This window comes from Hippichthys cyanospilos, chromosome 2 (assembly GCF_059441005.1).
Source record: "Hippichthys cyanospilos isolate Australia breed blue-spotted pipefish chromosome 2, RoL_Hcya_1.0, whole genome shotgun sequence".
Lineage (NCBI taxonomy): Eukaryota > Metazoa > Chordata > Actinopteri > Syngnathiformes > Syngnathidae > Hippichthys > Hippichthys cyanospilos.
This window is the reverse complement of record NC_142370.1, coordinates 4,607,470-4,629,062: the sequence shown is the minus strand read 5'-3', so window position 1 is coordinate 4,629,062 and position 21,593 is coordinate 4,607,470. Positions and strand designations below refer to the sequence as shown.

General features: G+C 38.6%; 1 protein-coding gene across 6 annotated transcripts in view; it reads right to left on the bottom strand.

Annotated features, from left to right (window-relative positions):
- Positions 1-20,838, bottom strand: part of atp11a (ATPase phospholipid transporting 11A) — a 55,267-nt gene extending 34,429 nt beyond the window's left edge. For all 6 annotated transcript variants that reach the window (XM_088403025.1, XM_088403042.1, XM_088403052.1 and 3 more), the window contains exon 1: positions 20,519-20,838. In XM_088403025.1, the coding sequence (XP_088259151.1) occupies positions 20,519-20,563 (45 nt within the window). In that variant the 5' untranslated portion in view covers positions 20,564-20,838. The remainder of the gene's footprint in view (positions 1-20,518) is intronic.
- Positions 20,839-21,593: the final 755 nt, after the last annotated feature.

The window sequence follows — 21,593 nt, the reverse complement described above, 5'->3', positions numbered from 1 at the left end:
ATCACACTGCAGCTCAACTTTCCTCCTTTTGTTGATTGTTGCCATTTTAGAAACTTAGGGTCTCATACAGTCAATTACTCTGTTCTTAATTGACCCTTTAGATGGCAGCATTTAGCACACGCAGGTAACAGCGCTGCTGCTCAATGTATTAATTCTCATGCGGGCCAGACATTATTGATTTTATGACGGAGGCTGCGGACTGGATGGAAATTGACCACGGGCCGCATTTGGCCCCCGGGCCGGACTTTGGACATGTCTTTATTAGGCCAAGGAGACGAGGCCACAATTTCCAACTGAGGGCTTTAGAGATCAACTTAAAAAGAGATGAGCAAAAACAAGCAGTTTATAACCAAGGCCTCAAGACTTGAGACTTACAAATAATAATAATAATAATAATAATAATAATAATATCGACTTATACGCAAAGTCAACTTGTACACCGAAAAGAAAAAAAAATTATATATATATATATATATATATATATATATATATATATATATATATATATATATATATATATATATATATTACAATTGCTGTACATGTAGTAGCTAGGTGCTCCTATCGCATGTAATTTATAAACACTGTAGGCTCAGTGATGCAAACATTAGAGGTGTGTAAAATCTGGTGTGTAAAGATAACCAACAGGACACTTGAATCACAAAAACTGATGACCATTTTTTCAATACAGCTTTTGAGGTTGAGCTACTGCTGTCATTGATAACCTCCTGTATCTCTTTATCGCTCTTGCCACCAGGCGGCTAAAGAGACAAAGTCTACAAAGGTGAATGATGGAGGCCTGATCAATGTGTGATTGTCACAAGCACAAATACACGCCTGAATTAATCAAGCATGCCAACTGAGTCTGTGTGGCTTCGATCTGCCTATACCCTAGCTTCCAATTTTCAACATTCATCTCTCGGAGAAATATGCTACAACTGAGTCAATTTTAATTTAAACGTTAACTCTTCTCCTAGAGGGGGCTTTGCAAAATGTAACCAAGAAACACTGAGTTAAAGGGACAGTCAGTAATATTCAGAAGTACAGTGTATGCCACTAATTGGCATTACGGTGTCTCAGTGAGATCATTATATTTCTAAACGCAAAACACACATGCACTCTTACTTATCAAGTACAAAACATGTATGACAACACTGACATGCCGTTAATTACTCCTGGCTTCCGTGGACATAACAACAAAGTCACAACCAGAGAACAGGTTGCAGAGAGCCGACCAATGACTCTCTATAATGCCAAGGTAAATTCTTGTTGTATGCTGGGCTTTTCTTAAGTGTTATGTGAGTGACGCTGAATTTTGATGAGGTCGCCCACTTCTGGGAGATGACTCGACAAAGCATGGGATCGTGCGAGATACCTTTCAAAAATTCACTTCAAAGCGTCAAATGTAACTGATAAGTTTTTGATTGAAAAAAAACAAACATATTTTGACTTTGACGCTAGTGAAACGAACTTGTATGAGTTTATGGGTTACAAGTGATAACATCCGAAGTTAGCTTGGAAATATATCTCATCATTATTTTGTAGATATTTTTAAGGCATAGTCTACACGTTGCCCTATTATCTATACCTGCCTAGTTTTTTTTTTTTTTTTTTTTTCCCCATACACAAGGTCAAAATGGAGATTTGCCACATTCTCCGGATCAGCTCAATCATAAATATCACCCCTCTACTCCATCGGTCTCAAATTCCAGTCCTCGAGGACCACAATCCTGCACGTTGTGGATGCTTCTGTCATAAACACACCTGATTCAAAGTATTAGCTCATCAGCAAGCTCTGCATAAGCTTCAAAAAGATCCTATTCATTTAAATCAGGTGTGTTTAAGACATCAACGTCGAAAACATGCGGGATTGCGGCCCTCTAGGACTGGAGTTTGAGACCTATGCTCTTCTCTATTTTCGGCCAATCATGCCAACGCCAGTGACGGCAAGAGACATAAGTTCTTTCGGATTGGACAGAACTTGGTGGAAATACAGCTGCCTAGCATCATGGCATGCTTGTAAATTAATGAAACTGCGCAATGCGGATTTTTGTATATTTGTGTGTAGCAAAAACCTCTGGACAGTGAAGGTGAACACAGAATTCTTATGTAACACATGACAAAAACTGTAGCATTTCCATAGCGTTGGTACAGCATCATGAAAACGAAGCTTGATACCTAGCTGAAAACATTATTATCTCAGAAACCATTTGGTTCTAACTCTTGGATATAAAACTAACCCTTAGATTTACAGGGGTGCCCAAGTCCGGTCATCAAGAGCTATCCAGCCTATTTTCCATGTAATCCTCATCCGGTACACACCAGATTCAAATGTTCAGCTAATAAGCAAGCTTTGCAAAAGTCTGATAACAATCATGGTTACTTGACCAAGCGACTTGGCAGCAGCGAGTGCACAACAGGAGGCTCGATATCTCTTCAGAGTTTGCAAGCCAGCAGTGATTAATGCTCATTTTAGGTCGGTTAATGCAGAATAATTTGGCTTTGTCAGGAGATTTTGGACATTAGACTGCAAAAGTACAACTATTTCATCAGCGATCTTCGGCGAACACGTCGCTTCGCAGTCTACAGGGCCAACCGGAAGTGCCCCCAAGGAGCATTGAAACTGTAGACACGCGGGGAAAACACGGAGGGCTGAGAGGTAGGCTAAAGCTAACGCCACACCGTTCTCGCTACCCAGCATTTTCCTCACTAATTTGCGGTCATTGGCGTACGAGAATGATTAGATGCGATTTCGGACTGCATAAGACAAGGAATTCATGGACTGCAATAGTGTGTAACTAACAGAAACGTGTAGCTACACAATGGAATACCGGACAACACTATCAAATTAGCTGGAGGCTACTCTGCGCCTTCTGAAAAGATAAAAAAACGGAGGAATGTGTGCTGTATTTACTAGTACTTAAACTTGATTATACTGCTGAACTGGTATCGATCTATAAATAGATTCTTATTTTACTAAGCTGTGAATGTTCTACATTACAAACTGGTGTCACAAGGAATGTAGCTCATAAGTAGCATTTGCTCAAGGGGTTTTCAAAGGGCTGTTTGCACATCCTTATACAAAAAAAGTTTATAGGCAGGGGTGCACATATTTTTCTTCGTAGATTACTCACACGAGTACCAGGATGTAGTGTTTGGTATCCTTTCTTTTATTTAAAAAAAAACTTCCTCATTGTCGGTCCCACATTAAGCGCACAGTCAAGAAAGTCAGGAAGTAAATTCTCGGTCACTGTTGAGTGACAGCGTAAACGATCTCCTTCACACAATCACGAGAATGATAAGCAGCTCCAACAGCCAGTCCAAGCTGCTTTCGTAAACAAACAAATACATTTATTCAGAATAGGAAGACATGGGACGTGCGTGCTTAGCTTTATGAGAGGCAAGGAGAAAACTGTTACACAGAGCCTGCGTTATTCCTGCAGTTTGTCTCGCCACAGAGCAAGAGGGCAATTAGCTATTGCTTTTCGACTTGCTTTTTTGTTACGCATAAGTTGCACTACATTCACATGCTCTTTTTATATTTGTCAAATAAAGGACGACTGAAATTTTTTTACCCTATATAAAACAAACCTGTCTTGTCTGTTTTCTGAGGACATGAGTGGTCAGTCTTACACCACATTTAAGTGTCCTTCAAGCCACAACAGAACTTGGAGCTACTTTTCAGAAGAAAAAAAATAACATTTGTTCATCTCAGGCTCGGGTGTCGCAGATATGCATATGCACCAAGTGAAGCAGGCGACGTTAAGCATCAGTGATATCTGTCTCGCATGTGTACATGTGTTATGTGCATCCGTGTTTATAGGGTTAATTATACAACTGGTTCAATGTATCAGAAAAGTACCTGGAAACAGAGAGACAGGCAATAACTGTTAAAAAGAAATAACAAGCATTTTAAAAAAAAACAACAAAAAAAAACAGGGTGTCCAAACAAGCCACGAGGCCAATGCAGGGTTAAAACTAGACTGTGTTTATTGTAATTATTTTGATGTACTTAATTTGTCTATTTTTTTCAATTGAATACAAATACACAGGTTCTTAAACAGATAGTGTGTAAGATTTAGGCCGTTTTTCATTACGGAGAGCAAGGAGTGCTGCAGGTGCTGCATTTACCATTGTCCACAGCTATAAAAAACAAGTCCGCCTCCAGAGTGCCACCCCCATGTAATATGATTTCATGATAACTAGACCTATGAGTATTTTTAAAACATACTGTTGGTCTTTAAGAACACATTCATTTGCAAGTTTTTGAAACGTACAATCATTTCATTTATTCCTTTTTAATGAAACTCTTACACACTGTCCCTTTAAGTTAGGGCGGCACAGTGTCAGTGTGATTAGCACGTCTATTTCGACCTTCCTGTGTGCAGTTTGCATGTTTTTCCCATGCCTCCTTGTTTTTTTTTTTTTTTCCTGCATAGTCTGGTTTCTTCCCATAATGACAAAGACATGGATGGTCGATGTATTGGACAGTCCATATTGCCCTTACAGTAGGTGTGTTCGTTTGTGTGAATGATCATTTGTCTTTGTGTGCCCTGCAGTTAGCTGTCACCCAGTTTAGAGCGTGGCCACCAACTGCCCAAAGACAGCTGGGATAGGCACCGTGAAGCCTGTGATGCTTATGAGGACAAGCAGTTAACTAAGTCATAGATAGATGGATGGAAATTTTAAGTTTTTTGTGTGTATATTTAAAGATACAATAGTGTCTTTGAGGTGAGGTAGCGGGTTTATGAGGTTATTTGGATTCTGCATCAGAGCTTTAGCTAATTTAAGGCAAAAAAAAAAATCTTCGACTAATTGAAAAGATGATAATCGCTGATTAATCGACTTTTGAAATAGTGATGACCCTACAGGCCACTGAAAGCAGCACCCTACTCTGGGAGTAAGGGTAGGTTTACACTACCAAGAATAAAAATGTACTGTTTAGTGCAGATTTTAAAAGTTTCATCTATAAATGAAAGGAAAAAAATCCTATTCATGTGTTCAGAGACATGCAAAAATGGCTAATAAATAGCACTTTGACAGTAAGTAGTCTGCTATAGGACTAAATACATTTTGAAAATACCCTGAGTCGGCATATATCAGACTTAAGAGTTGGTATTAATAAGTAAAGCTTCTCCGCAGGATACATTAACTTTGTCTCGAGAAGCTTTGTTAGCAAAAACACTACTAAAACACTGTCCCACATACATGCACACAACCAGTCTTTAGGAGGCCACTTTAATTCGATAAAGTCATTTGATGACCACAAAAACAAACCAATGATTAATATTCATCAATTTAAGTAAATGTTTTATACATTATTTGTCATATTGTTCAATGACAGTATTTAGGTGACAATTGTGTCTTACCCCTTTCTTGAACAGATAGCTTCCAACAATTTTGTCCATGTAACACTCACGTTGCTATGATGACATAAAACACATATCCTACCTAAGTTTCATCTAAGAATGTGTGAGAATAGTGTAACAATACTGATAATATCACAGATAGATATGTCTATTCAGTGCTCAAAAAAAAGCAGTCATTCTTTGCATGTCAGGCGAATCAACCAAACAGTGCTGATACTTGATTCATTGTGCTAGGCAAAAGGAAAAGAACTGCTGACAGTCACATGATCAGTCTCCACAACTTAGCTTTCTGAGTGCAAGTCACATGGAAATACTAGTGCATGTTTGTCTTGGAATCATTGAGGACCACAGCTCAACAAAAGCAATCTTATTTTGGTCCCTGATAACAATCCATCATTTATGATACAATTAGAAGAATACCAAAGTGAAAGCACTTATCGGTATAGTTGGTAACATGTACCGTACTTAAAGTGTACCTTCGGATTTCGAAAAGAAAAATAAGTATGGTTTATCCGGAAAAATTGCACTAAAACTTAACTTGGCAGGAATTCGGTAGTTTGCGAGGACCATTGTCTTTGTGCTACAAAGATCATCCATAATTTTTTCCTTTGCCCCCCCGTCCATTTGACTTTGACACCCCTGCTCTGAAGGATCAATACGATAGGATATGAAAAACTTTATTTTTTAACTTAAAATCAAGCAAAACAAAATAAAAAAAAAATACAATGCCTTTTTTGCATGAATAAACGGTAATAACAATTTAACAAAAAAAAAAAATACAATAGCAATTTGAGCATTGATCTTTCCATAAGTTCAAAAAAGGAGCAGAAAGAAGTAAAAAAAAAAATAGTAACAAGAAGTAATAAGATTTAAGCATTTCTGTTTGCAGGTTAGCATGTGTATTATGCACCTAATTAATACATATTGAATAACAAACCCGAGGCGAGGTAACATAAGTCTTTGCTTGCCGTGCTAAGATAACCTAGAAGTAGCACGTTTAGCACCAGAATAAGGGCTTGGGTCTAAAAAAAAAAAAAGGGATGGGGGCTCTGGCGATTGATTTAACTTCACAAAAGTCTGACTGGAACCCTGTTAAAGTGGACAATTTCCACCTTTGAACAACACAATAGCAGGAAAATGTTTTGATTACCTATCAACAAGAAAGAATGGTCATCCTGGTGTCCAAAATGTACTGGTTAAATGGGTGTTCAAAAGTAGGGCACACACACACACACACACACACACACACACACACTTGATCAAAGCGCTGATGTTGGAGAGGCGACGTGGGTAAATAAGCCTTTAAAGTTCAGTACTTTTGTCCATTTTCTTTGATTTTATCCGCTGCAAATTCGTGTTGATGACCACAAAAGCATTCAATATCACTCTTCGGCATCTGTTCAAAGCAACAACAGCCATCTTCGCCCTACCGTCTCTTCAATGCAGCATTTTCTTCGTCTCTTTCCCTCTCGTTCCCGTTTCTTTTTGACTCTAGTCAGAATACTCAATTTTAGCAACGACAACAATGATCTGGCATATGGGAAAGGGGCAAGGAATGGTCCTGCCAATGAAGTGACATCACATCAGTTCACAAAATGGTACCGTCCTTGAAAACTAACTAGGCTGATTTTGGGTGAACTGTTTTGGCCTATACAAAATGAGACACAAAACTTGGAACTCCAGATAAACTTTACGATATTGTTTAACCCATCAAGACTTCAATTTGGGAGTTCTGGGGTATACTTTAAGATGGTATCTTTTTCTCTAGTCAACAGCATTGGTGCTATTAGCTTTTGGTACGCTTACCTATTTTTTATTTTTTTATTCTCACGTGCTGCTGTAATTCAAGGACTTCTTAGTGTCTCACAGTAGCCTAGAAAAACAAAAACACTAAATGGTTTTCAACTTTTGAAGCGCCCATTAATGTGTATGTTCCTCACTTTTACAGCTTTTCACTCAACCCTAATGTTTGTCCTGTGGGGATACTTTTGTGTAATGGTTTCCATTACATTGAACTGGCGGTAATCACCACAATACAAAACAAACACAAACAAAACAAGAAGTCAAAACTGCATTTTTGTCAATGCATACGCCACAAATCAGACCTTAATGGCTCAACTGATAACCTCCCTAAATCTCAGTCTTCTCACATTTCTATTTTTGTCTGCTTGCCACTTGCAAGAGTTGTGCCTCATTAGTAGCTCAACACTGCTTGACAATTCTGGTTTCAAGGCCTCTGATTACTCTTGGCCGGTTTACAATCAATGAAAGATAAAACATTAAATAGTCTGTTTACCTGAAAAATTACAAAACCCCATGAATAATTACTGTTGAGGGGCTGAAATCAGAGAACTTGGACACTTTTAATTTAAAGAATAGCTGTAAAGATTCAATAAATCCATAATTAAAAGTTTCTGTTAGTATTATAATTGATTAGTTGTCAATTGCCAACGCAGCATCCGGAAAACCACATTTTGAACCATTAAAAAGGGCCGCCTCGTTCACAAAACCTCTTTATTGTACTTGCATTATTAGATTGAATTTTAACCTTTTGATGTAAGATGTCATTTCCTGTCTTGGTTTTAGATGTTAATTTGAATGTGCATTGTGCTTATTTCACAGAAGGTTAATTTGTTGAAAAAAAAAAAAAAAACTCAATCAAAATCACATTATGTCAGAAAAATCACAATTCAATCCCCCACCCCATTTGTTTACACTGCCACACAAAATCGGGAGAGGAAACACTGGAGTGACTCCAAAATTATGCGATGACTGGTCTGGACAATTGAAATCAAATTGGTCTCTATGTAACCAGTGAACTTGAATGAGCTTGACATAAAAACAAAGTCCACAGAGAGCATGATACAATTACAATCACATCAAAACAGATTAGTGACGTCACTCGCATTGGTGAGAAAACCAAACAAAAACTAAGGAGAACTCTATTGTTATAATTCATCAAATACAGTGAAACCTCAAAATACAATCGCTTGTGTGGAGGTTTTATCGTCCTATCATAAGATTTTCTTTTTCTGCTATTTACCCTCCTCCTCTGCCGGAACATTGCTATGGAATATTGCCTCATTAGAAAGGTCATGTATTGTTACAATAAATGTGGCAGATATCATGACATAAAAGCCAATCCGTAGCACATTGATTAAAAAACAAACAAACGACGAAATATTACAAGAAATTCATTCAATATTGCAATATGCGTATTGCGCCACTTCGTATAGCAATATATCAATATAATCGCCCAGCACTACTCTTTACCTTGAAGAGTCTGCTGAAACTAAACTGCAATAGATAAGATGAATCATTTCATTGGAGTGTAAATAACTGGGAATGAAAGGAGGGAAAAAACAGCATGACATCATGTGGCCGTCATAAGGCTAGACACGTGACATGGGCTGGGTACCACAGTGGAGACGGATTTTACAACTCACGAGTTCCTCGTAAGAGCACTCCAGTACATCCAGCCATTAAGGCTTAAATAACAGAGTACAAGGACGATGCACAACCACAAATACATTTACAGTAACTATTTACACTGGTGATAAAAATGACGTCTCTAAGGCTGCAGCAAACAATAGCAGCCAACAGATCACTACCCAAAAAAAAAAAAAAGAAAGAAAATTGTAAATAGATTAGGCTTTTCTCTTCCTTTGTGACGCAAAAATTAGGCGTTGCTTCTCAACCAAGTGTCATTTGGTTTCAACATGACAAAAACTAAGGCGTTAAAAGTTGAGGCCAAGGTTGTGGACTGTCGAAAAAAACTGATTTGCAAATTCAGCAGTGGCTACTTTCTCTGTAGAAATTACAATCAAACATTAATGCAGTGATTATTTATTCATGCTTAGATGCTTCATGTAGTGCCGTTAAACAATCATTTAGATTTACGCTGAGTAACGCTGCACTTTGTTTCAATATTGATACTTTCTGCTAGCGTCATAGTAGTCTGTGTGTAGGGCGGACTTCCCACAACTTGAGTAGGTGAGTCCCAACTGCAGAGCAGCAATGCAGCTAAATGCAAAAAGTTTGGGGCTTGAGGAAATATTGGAATTTGATTTTTATGACAGAAATGCACATTTTCTGCAATTTACAATGACAATTACAAATTTTGTGCAACGTGAGGAGAGAACCCTGCTTTCAAGTTCTTTAAAACTGATTCGATAAAGAGAGACATACTGCTGTCTGTGCTACATATAAAATGTAATTGTGTGTAACATACGACAGTATTTTATGGCTGCCCGGTGAAAACCTTGCACAGTACATCCAAATATGGTCATATCCCCCTACCCCTCCAAAATTGACCAGTCCATCCCCACCTAATCCATAGTTTTTATGAAATTTTACCTGATTTAAAGTTTACCTCTAAAGCTCAGAAGGAAGAATGTATCTGGTTTATCAGGAAAAATGGCATTCAATTGTATTTAGTTGACACTGGCTTTATTGGAGCAAGCTTATAAAAGCCTATTAAACTTTCTGTCTGAAACACCATTTATTAATGTATTTATTGCGATACAAAATATTATGATAACCTGTCTTTTAGACGGTCCTTCTATCCGCTTTATCTGGAGTCGGTTCGCGGTGGCATCAGCTTGAGCAGGGAAGTCCAGACTTCTCTCTCCCCAGCCACTAGGTCCAGCTCCTCCGAGAGGATCCCCCGGGTGTTCCCAGGCAAACCGAGAGACATAGTCTCTCCAGCGTGTCCTGGGATGACCTCGTGGCTTCCTTCCAGTGGGACATGCCCGGAACACCTGCCAAGAGAGGCGTCCCGGAGGCATCCTAAACAGAAGCCCGAGTTACCTCAACTGGCTCCTCTCCATGCAGAGGAACAGCGGCTCGATGCTGAGCCCCCCCCGGATGTCCGAGCTACTCACCCTATCGCTAAGGGAGAGCCCGGAAACCCTCTGAGAAAACTTATTTCAGCCGCTTGTATCCAGGACCTCGTTCTCTCGGTCACGAGCTCGTGACCGTAAGTGAGGGCAGGAACGTAGATCGACCGGTAAAGGGACAGCTTCGCCTTTCGGCTTAGCTCTCTCTTCAACACGACAGACCGGTACAGCATCTTCAGTGATGTGGACGCTGTACTGATCCGCCTGTCGATCTTCCGTTCCATCCTGCCCCAACTTGTGAACAAGACCCCAAGATACTTGAACTCCTCCATTTGGGGCAGGACCTCATCCCCAAACCAGAGAGGGTACTCCACCCTTTCCCGACTGAGGACCGTGGTCTCAGATTTGGAGGTGCTGATCTTCATCCCAGCCGCTTCACACTCGGCTGCGAACTGCTCGAGTGAGTGCTGGAGGTGACGAACTGAGGAAGCCAACAGCGCCACATGATCTGCAAATAGCAGAGATGCAACGCTTCGGCTGCGCCTAGAAATTCTGTCCATAAACATAATGAACAGAATTGGTGACAAAGGGCAGCTATGGCGCAGTCCAACTCTCACTGGGAACGCATTCAACTTATTGCCGGCAGTGCAGGCCAAACTCTTACAGCTCGTACAGTAGAGGTAAGATTTTAAGCCCAAGACCAAGCCCGACCCGACCCTGCCCAAAATGTCATTTATTAGGTTCGGGTCAGGTCGGGTCAGGCCGGGCTTCTATCTCGCTGACTTTTTTATAATACAGTAAATATATGTTTATATAAATGTATACTAAAACGATGTGTGGAATGTGAATACTAAACTAAGGAATTGTCAAGTGAATTAACCAGACCTGGGTTTCACCTTATCGGCTTTATTGCTGGTTCTCAGAATGGTACAGCAGTAGCAAAAGCTAAGATAAACACCGCTGCGCACCACTCTCTCTCTCTCTGATGTCATCCTGTACCCCAGACGCTCACTATGGTGGCTCAGAGGAACATTCATATGAAAGTAAGCCATCTCACAACAGGAATACTTGGTATAAAATAAATAATTTGGATAAAACAGAGAAGGCGCTGTAAGGTAATTGCTATTTAACTACTATACGAGCCGCAGAGCCAGAGCGTGCTCTGGGCACGTGAACGCTGACCTCTTAATATATCTTTTCCCATTTATTTGATTTTCGTTATTCTATTTAAAGCCTAGTGGGCTGCAGTAGTTCTTGCGTAATTAAGTGCGCACCAATGATGAGCGGCCTTAAAATTTTCCCTGGTCAACTCTTAAAAAAAATCCATCAATGATGGAAAATTGTCGGTTAATGCAACCTCTGCAGACACAGAAATATAAATGATGTAAGTGTTTGTGATGCATTTTTATCATTTATTAATATGCCAGCTTGCCCACAAACAAGACACTACCTGTCTACATTGATGTTTACTGTCCACACTTCCCACCGACAGTCGAACTAACAAACATAAAATTGGCATTGGCTTCTGCTAATATTGTACATACATCAGTGTTTCAGTTAGCCTGCGTCACTGCGTCCCTGACGCATAACTTTTGCCACGGACGCATCGATTTTTTTGTTTGTTTGTTTGTTTGTTTTTTTTTTACATTAAGATATTAATCATTGTCCATCTAGTCATATATTCAACAAAACTTGATGACTTACAAACATTATTACCAACTTTGTTGGCCATTTTGTTTTGATCTTGCAAAAAAATAACATCCATGGAGAAAAAAAAGAACACATCTTTACAAAAATACAGTATTGGTAATGGTGATATGGATTGTGAGATAATGATCAAGTAGATGAAAATTTGATCGCTGTCAAGACCATGCTTCCGGGAAAAACCTCAAAATAAAATTAGCCAAATGCTGTTCGTTTCATACGTTACTTGATTTCTCATGTTTTATTTTGAAGCGTGATTGACTTCCTTTATAACCCGCGCGTCACCAGACAGATGTCACCATGGTATGCGCTAAGTACTGATCTGCAGTGCTTCACCAATAAAAACAAATTCACTTCAGGGCCCACATATACTACTTAGTATAGTAATTAATTGCTACTGTATTCGCTTCACATGAACAATGCCCACATGGCTAATTAATATGGTAAATTATTCTTATGTATTACATGAGTGCAAGAGGAGATCGGCTTTTGAATCGGCTTTGGATTGACTCAAAGTGTAAATCCGAGATGGATATCAGAAATGTATTCACTCGCAGCAGCAAGGAATGGAGTAAACTACTGTAAGTCCTAGCTATCTTGGCGTCTCAAGTCTGTCTTAAGCATGCTAAGTTAGCTAACATTATTCCATGTGTCAAGACAATCATATTCATTTGTTGTCCAAGCTGTCTGAGGAATTTGTATTGAGTTTCAACAGTATGAAATGATGATCATTTTGACAACACTGCATGAAGCTTAGTCTTAGTTGACAGATCTGGATCTGGATCAGGACTGTCAAACTGTTCAGGCCGCAAATGGGTTTAATCCGGACCGCAAGATTATTTTGTTAAGTATAAAAATGAGCTGAACATTTCAATGAATAAAAAACTTGAAAAGGTTTTACGATGAATAGTAATGTTAATATTTTATGGTTAATAGTGATGTTGTACTTGTTTCAGACAGTATTTAAAAAAATGAAGATGTTGCTTTAAAGTTAAATAAATGTATATCATGATTTTATTGGAATAGAGTTTCCTCCATGTGCTCGCAATCTTTTAAACGAGTTTGACACTCCTGCTCTGGATACTGCAAGTGGTTCTCAAATGGTCTACCTTCAGGAGGAATTTTTTTTCCCCTATCATCAAGTTATGGGACAAAATTTTAAACCATTCACATTTACTTCACAGAAAAATTGCATAATTGTCTGTCCTGACAAAGATTCTGGGATCTGTCCCCCCCTTCTAAAAATCCTTTCTAAAAAGTAACGTCAGGCCCAAAGCAAATGATGAACGACGCTACATGTAAGTTCATTCTATTTGAATAAATTTTACGGTGACATTTATTAATATCTGATGTTGATTTTTTTACTCACGTCTTGTAAATGCAGTTTGAACCTTTGACTTACTTTGTCGTTTTTACTGCGCAATTTTTGGGACTGCAAACATTTGCCGGGGACTCAACATTTTTCAGAGGTAAAATGAACACTGATACATACTCAAATAAAAATACATATGTACTAACATACCACTTTGGGTTGTCGCGTCTGACGTTCGTGCTGTTAGCACGACATTAGCAATTTAGCAATGACAACACACAGGAAACATCTCGCATGACCCCAAACTAAATGTAAGTAACAAATGTTCTCAAAATAATCAAAAAGTAAATATTATTTCTCCTGTAGACTTGTAAATGATTCTTGGATCACTGGAAATGTCAAATAAAAATGACCTACAAAGGTCCTGCTCTGCACTCTTCACTAGCACGCCAGCACCACCTCAAGGCAAACAAAGGAATTTCATTCATATCGTCAACTGCTACAATTAATATAATTAATTTAAAGGGTTTAGGAGCGTTTTTGTCACGTTCCCGCCTTACTGTGCTCTCCCGTTTGTCTGTAGTGTGGAGACGGTGATGTCGAGGGGGCGGAGTCACCAACCGCAACTGCTGTCCATTTGCCATTGGGACAGGGAGATGACGCCGGATTATTTTACGCCACTGGCTGTGTGACACCGTGCCTTAATTAAGCCACAGACTTTTGCAGTTGCCATTCTGCATTTTTGTCCTCTTTTTGTTACTTTTCTATTCTGAGTGTTTTTGGTATTCTTTCCGTTGATACTTTGATACCTCTCTGTTGTGAGACTTGATTACATTAACTCATTTTTCGCTATGTCGCTTCTTCTTGTACTTTTGTTGAGAGCGAAAGTTTCGATTGTACGTTGAATTTTTGTTCCGTCCCCCCCACTGAGAACTGACAGGTGCCGAGACTTGTGGCTGTCCAAATGATCCTGTTCCCCGCGAGTTACAGGTCGTAACTTTTTTTTTTTTTTTTTTTAATTCTTTACCTGATATATTTTAATTTTTATTCACTAATGTAATTCTAATATGTATTTGTTACTGTTTTTGATACATTTTTATAATTTATTAATATTACTCGTTTAAAGGGTTTAGTAGCATTTCATGGGCCTTGGAACGGATTATGCTCTTTACATGTAAAAAGCAGCTCTACTTATGAAAGATTCATGTCACAAAATTATTTCTGTAATGAATTAATTTCGTAAGTTGAGATACTACTGTTTTATTTTTCATCTTAAAAGGACATTGATGTATAAATAATATATCAAACTGTGTAAAATTACAACAACAACAAAAATTGTCATTATCCTGGCAGCAGGTTTCTGCAAAAGTGTGGATTTGACTCATCATCATCCTGAAATCAAGTTCAACCACTAATTACACTACAAGTACGCTTAAAGATCCTCAATTACGCTAGTGGAATAAGTGCAAATTTGTGTTATGTCAGAGGTCACCGATCATCACAGACAGTGTCCTGAATACACAACAACCAATGCTGAGCCGTACACAGGTTCTTCATGGGGGGTATAACTTGAGGGCACAACTGCATACGTTCATGAACTACGAGATCCATCCAAGGTCAGCTTAGCGCAAAAGCTTTAAAGAGAACACATCTAAGAGAGTCGGGGTATCGGTCGGAAGCACAGTCAGCATTTGGGAAGTTAGGCGGTATATTATCACTGGGCTTTTATTTACTGTCTGGGACGAGAATTGGCAATGCTTTGTTCCAGTGAGTTGCACCGCTATCACTCCCAGTGTCAAGGAGAACATTAAGGTTGCAAAGAGCAACGGTATTTTGACAAGCTATGTTCAAGCATATCTCTCTTTGAATAGAGGAGACCACGTGTCATTAACCCTGAGCTATCTATTCTCTGTCTCCTTGTTCTATGAGCTGCAATGTCTTTGAATGCAACTGCTGCAGTGCTGACACACAGTAAGCCCCGAACGGCTCTGGGCCATAACATGAAGCCTAAACTCCAACAGTGTTGGTTGATATTCTTTGCAAGCATCTTACCATTTAAAACTGACTATCAAGAGACAGTGGGAAAGGGGCTCCAAATTAGGTTTTTTATGTATCGTTTTAAAATTAAAATTTGAATACATCATTATAATTTCACTTTATTAACACCTTATCTTCTGGCTTTTACTTGAATTTAGATTTCAAGTTGAGTTTCGGTAATTGAATAAATACAAGATTTATGAATAAATGCACAATATGCTTATTAATCATGAAATCAATATTAATCGAAACAATTACTATTCATTCCATTATCATAAATCTACACACACACACACACACACACACACACACACACAATGCTGCAGATTTCCCAGACGAGAATATGCAGCTCTAACCTTATGTGTTGCATGAAATTAAATACTACCCTGAAGCAAAATAAAAGCTTTCCTGCAACATTTAGTTCTTGGAGTGAAGCTTTTTGTCACCTACAAGTCGGACGATGAATAGCTATAACTTTGCATTATGGGAGTCACGCTAAGCCACTTAATGAAGTCATTGAAAGGCTTACAAATGTCATAATATGGCCGCTAGTTCCCCTCCAGTGGTTTTGGGGTTTCAACACAAAATTTTCTTCTGCTCCCTGTTTGCAAGTTGCCGTTGAAAGGATTAACTACAAATCAAGGGAAATGCATGATAACACATTGGATTTTCAATGTCCAAAGTTGAAAATATTTCCAATTTTTAATGGCAGTAAATAAGCCCAACATGGGCTAAATTTGACATCTGCAGGGTGCACTTCTCTACTTTCCATTTGCAATCATTTAGAAGGAACGGCAGGATGGCATATTGAAGTCGACATGTTTTGACAGTCCATGCAATAGTTTAGCCTCCTGGTGGTTTTTTGTATGCTTTGTCCTTTGATATCACACATCAAAAACATCCAATAGCCCGTGTTGGGTCAAAAATTCTCCCAAATTTACAGCAGTTTATATCTTACCTGCTTTCATCAAGCCAAATCAAAACAAACTCACTGATATGTAGAACAGCAGACAGTAAAACGGCCTAAAGAAAAGCTTAGTATAATTTATAAATCCTTCTGCCAAATAGGGTAACCCGGCTGGAGGGTGTTAAATAATTAGGATCAACCTGCTGCTACCTCCTGGGCTCATTATACAACTTCAAAAAGTGACAGACCTTCGCTACAACAATAGTATATTAAGAGCAATTAATCATAGTAAATAAATGCATAGGTAACTGGCAGACTGAAACACACTACTTGATTTAACACAAAGAGCTTGCAATTTGTTGTATTGACGAGGGGAGTCAAGTAATTTCAGGGCATTCACTTCCCTGCTTTTCATGTTCCAAAGCCCCAAGCACTCCAGGATGTCCTAAAATATACTCACCCTCTTTCCAATACTACCACCACCACCACATACACATGCATGAGCACACACCCCATAAAAAAATAGAAGACTCCACAAGAACCATCATCTTGTCTGCTTATGAATTATTGACAAGCAGACAAGCGCCAAGGAGTACATGTGAGCCACTGTCCTCTACCTCATATTAGCTTCAACTCGATTCCCAGTCCCGGTGAGCATGGCGTCACTGAAATTCAGCAACAAGATATTACTGAGACTGAAGCAGATTTTTATGTTGAACAATTTACATTCAAAGCAAAGTGCAAAAGAAGGCATACGAGCAGCAGGAGAACCCATGATTGGCTGGGATTCGTCTACCAGATTATGTGTGTGACGGTAGTGAACACCAGTAACCCTTTAATCCCCGCACAGAAGAAGTAGATTTAGCTTCCTGTCCAGGAATCGCGATTAGTCAGGCGAAGGAATGTTGCCTGGCTGCAGATGCACACCGAGGCGGGGCAGTCATGATGTTTTGCTCACTCATGCACAAGCTTGTTGAAACCATGTATGCACACATTCTTTGAGCACTTAGAAACATTGGAAAAAGATGTCATTCTTTATAGAATGAGATGTAATGTGACCATTTTTTTAAATTCCTGCAGAGTCTTCAAAACACAAAGAAAGTGTTATTAAATTAAATTGAAAATAATCACCAGACCATGAACACTATTGCCTCAACTTCTAAAGTCTTCTCAAATGGTCTTGTTAAAACCATTGCAGAGGAAGATGGGATAAATGAGAGCAAGCGAGTAGGCGGCATGACTGATTCACTCATGTCACATTTTACGGTCTTTCTATGTCGACAGAGATATTACAGTGCATATTACACTTGAGAAGCGACCTTATATAAGAAAAAATGGCAGAAATTGGGATAGGTTATAGCATGCCCACAACCCTCATGCATGGATGGAATGCTGAAATTGGGTAACAACCGAACAAGGTGTTCTGTAACTTTCGGTTAATTGTATTAAAAAAAAAAACACACAATTACAAATTGACCTGATTTAAAAAATAAATAAATAAAAAATCCAACTTTTTCTCTGGATCAATCGTTCTCAGAGTGGGGTCTGCGGAACCCCGGGGGTCCATGGCCTGACGGCAGGGGTTTCGTGAAATAATTTGGGTTATTAAATCTTTGCCATGGATGAGTATTTTTGTTATGTAAAATGCTTAGGTTGCAAGTCAGTGACAAGACTACGACTACATGGCTTTTCCGATTAAAATCCCACATCTACTTTCTAACGGCGGGCCTTTTCTTTAACTGAAATGAAACGAAACTAACAGGGGTTTACGAGATTAATCATTTCCACGGATGGGATCGCATCGCGAATTCACCGTATGACGGGCAATCCAAACCTATGTTAATTAGCTAATGTGTGTAAAACCCCAGGTGTTTTGTTTCTGCTGACATTTGCAACTGGGCTGCTTGGAAAATTTTCTTTTCAAAAAGGGGTCCCAAAAGGGGACACCATAAATCTGAGAACCCCTGCTCTAGAAGACCTCATGACTTTTTTTTTTTTTTTTTTTTTACAAATGGAATAATTCTCTATGATGTTGTAGTCTCATGTGTACTGAATGGAATTTCATGAAAGCACAGTTATGACAGAGACATGAATGCTTCTAACTGATCTAAAATATTCAGAATTCAGTGTGCATGCACTGGCATAAAAATCAATTTAGCCTAAAGTCATTTGTCTTGGGCTGTTATCCAGATCAATTACACAAGCAGACCTCATCAGCATCCCACAACCAATCAGTCACAGTCATGTTTCATCCTGGGTCCTACGACGCAGCTCGATTTCAGATCTCATGCAGCAGGGATTTCATTTTATTGCCCATTAGCAACAGTTGGGAGGCCAGACCTAAGCTTCAGCTGAGCAAAGAGCTCTCTGACTCATGTGAGCAGCACTCGCTGGTGCAATACATTAGTGTGAAGCCTAATGCAAGAGCGATCCAGGATGGTGGCTCCATTGCAGCCCATCGATTTGACTAGCAGGGGGGAAACAAGTGGATTACATAATTCATGTGATTCTTCCATTTGTAGTCTTTCTCAAATGGGAGATGCCGCATAATAGTGTTTATTTAGACTGGATGACATAGACGTACTTCTGTAAGAAATTAAAAAAAAAAAAGTTCTGTAATTTACTACATATTTAAACCCTGGGTATTCAGGGATTTTTTCACTAGCCTGGCCTTATTATCACCCAACAAGGGCTGACTTTGAAAGGGTCATAACAATGTCAAATATAAATATGTATTTACTTTCAATCCCTCAAAATATTCTGTGGCATTTAGCCCTAGCCATACATACATGCATTTTGAGGGGGGCGCACCCCCTTTATGTACAAAAATTGTAAAAATGCGATAATACCTGAAGTAACTATGCTGTATAGTTACAAAATTTAAAGGAATATTTGTTATGTCATATGGAAGTCCAGACTAAGCCAATCATCGAAGTAATTGAAAGGCTCGTAAATGTCAAAAATAGGCCACTAGTGCCACCTGGTGGTTTTGGGTGTCAACACAAAATTTTCCTATCGCACCCTGTTCACAAGTTGTCGTTGAAAGCATTAATGCAAAAATAGGAAGAAATGCATGATAAAAGATCTAGTTTTCAATATGTACAAAATTGACAATATGTCCTATTTTGAATGGCAGTAAATGAGCCCGACTTGAACTAAATTTTACACTGATAGGATGTACCGCTCGACCTCTCATTTGCAAGCATTTCGAATGAACGGTAGCGTGGCTTATAGATAGCTGTCGTGTTGTGTCAATCTATGCAATATTTCAGTGTTTTTTTTATTTTTGTTTTTCTTTGTGTATGATTTTCCTTTGATATCACGCATCAAAAAGATCCATAAGCCAGGTCAAAATTTCCCTCAGAGGTTAAAAAAAAATATATATATATATTGAAAATTCAATGTATATATATATATATATATATATATATATATATATATATATATATATATATATATATATATATATATATATACACACACATATATACACATATATATATATATATATATATATATATATTCAAATACACACATACATATGTATATATATACATATGTATATGTGTATTTAAATACATATATATATATATATATATATATATATATATACACACATATGTTTGTGTGTATATATACACACATATATATATATATACACACATATATATATACACACACATATATATATATATATATATATATATATATATATATATATACACACATATGTTTGTGTGTATATATACACACATATATACACACATATATATATATATATACACACATATGTTTGTGTGTATATATATATATATATATATATATATATATATATATATATATATATACACACACACACACACACACACACACACACACACAGAGCACATTAAAAAAAAAAAGGTAGATAAACACTGGCGTATGGATGACTCGACCAAGTATGTTTGTGTGCAAGTTCCAACAAGAAATAATGTATGTTTACAATGCACTTAAAGAAAGAGAAAAAAATGGATACAGGCATAATACCGTGAATGGGCAGATGGAGCAGCCAAAGTGCCCGCTTGGTCGACATTGACGAACATCTAGTTAAATACCTCACCTGTTCAATTACTCTATGAATGGAACTTAATTTAGAGCCAACTGCGATGCTGTTCAAACACAGATTCGTCATTTTCGGTGACAGCATCAGAAGAGGTTTGCGTCTAACGTCTTACTTTCTAGAGTAAAATTTAATCCGAATGAGCGATAGAAAGGATCAGTGCCAGTCTGATATATTCAAGGTTGCGTGAGTTTTGTGTGTGTTAACAAACTGTGACATCCTGATGGAACGTGCGTCTTATGTGGAACTTACATATCTGCTGATAAGGGTCCGCAAAGTGCTGAGATCCAGCCCCATCCTGTCGCTATGTCCTGCCCTGCAAATTATTCTTCTCTTCCTCTTCCCGTCTCCTCCGCACGAACGGCGCTAGCTTGTTCTTAATTCTCTTCCCAGGCCCATTACTTTTCTCTCTTCCCTTCGTCTCGGGCTTTAAAAAAATAAAAACATTGAACGGCGATCACCTGAAGGGGCAAGAAAAAAGAAGCGGCTAAAAGTTGAACTGTCGCAACCTGGCTGGAACCGAGCGTCGTTGTAACATCCACCCCTCCACCAATTGAGGCCGTGCGAATTGCTGTACTTTTCTAATCTCCTTTGCTGGCGAGCGCCACAAAGGAGCTTTTCTAGTGGGCGTCACGCGCAGCCAGGTGTTGTTTGCGCATGCGCCCTAGCGTCCTCTCAATGGAGAATAGTTTCAGATCAACTAACAACCAGGAAGTTTAAAAAACAAAAGCAAAGTCACTTTCTTTTCTTCCATCGCGTTGCTTTTTCATTTTAATGTTATTGACCGAGTTTACTGTGTAATAATCTCTCTCTCTCTCTCTCTCTCTCTCTCTCTCTCTCTCTCTCTCTCTCTCTCTCTCTCTCTCACTCTCTCTCTCTCGCTCACTCACTAGCGCACGCGCACGCACACACGAACACACTATCACAGGTTCAATTACCACTGCTCTCACAAATTTGCTGTCAGTGTCATTTGATTTTACCATTAATTAGTGATACCCTTCCAGCATATATGTTCGTCTGGAGTTCAGTGGGAAGATGTTATGTGAGATACAACACTGAAATACAACATCGCGTAATCACTGGAATATATAGATTTAATCATGATTCTGAATACTAAATTGCGAGATGGCTAGGAACAATAGTTCGCAGTGTGATGCCAGAATGTTTCGAGACGGATGTGTTTTCCCACGTTTGTCGCTCTCGCGTTTCCTGGAGACGCTTTTCGGCGGGTTATGTTGAACACCAACTTGTAAAGTCATTTTGGCAAGTACAATAATATCTGGTTAAGTATTTCAACATAAAATAATTCCTCTAAAACGCTGATAGA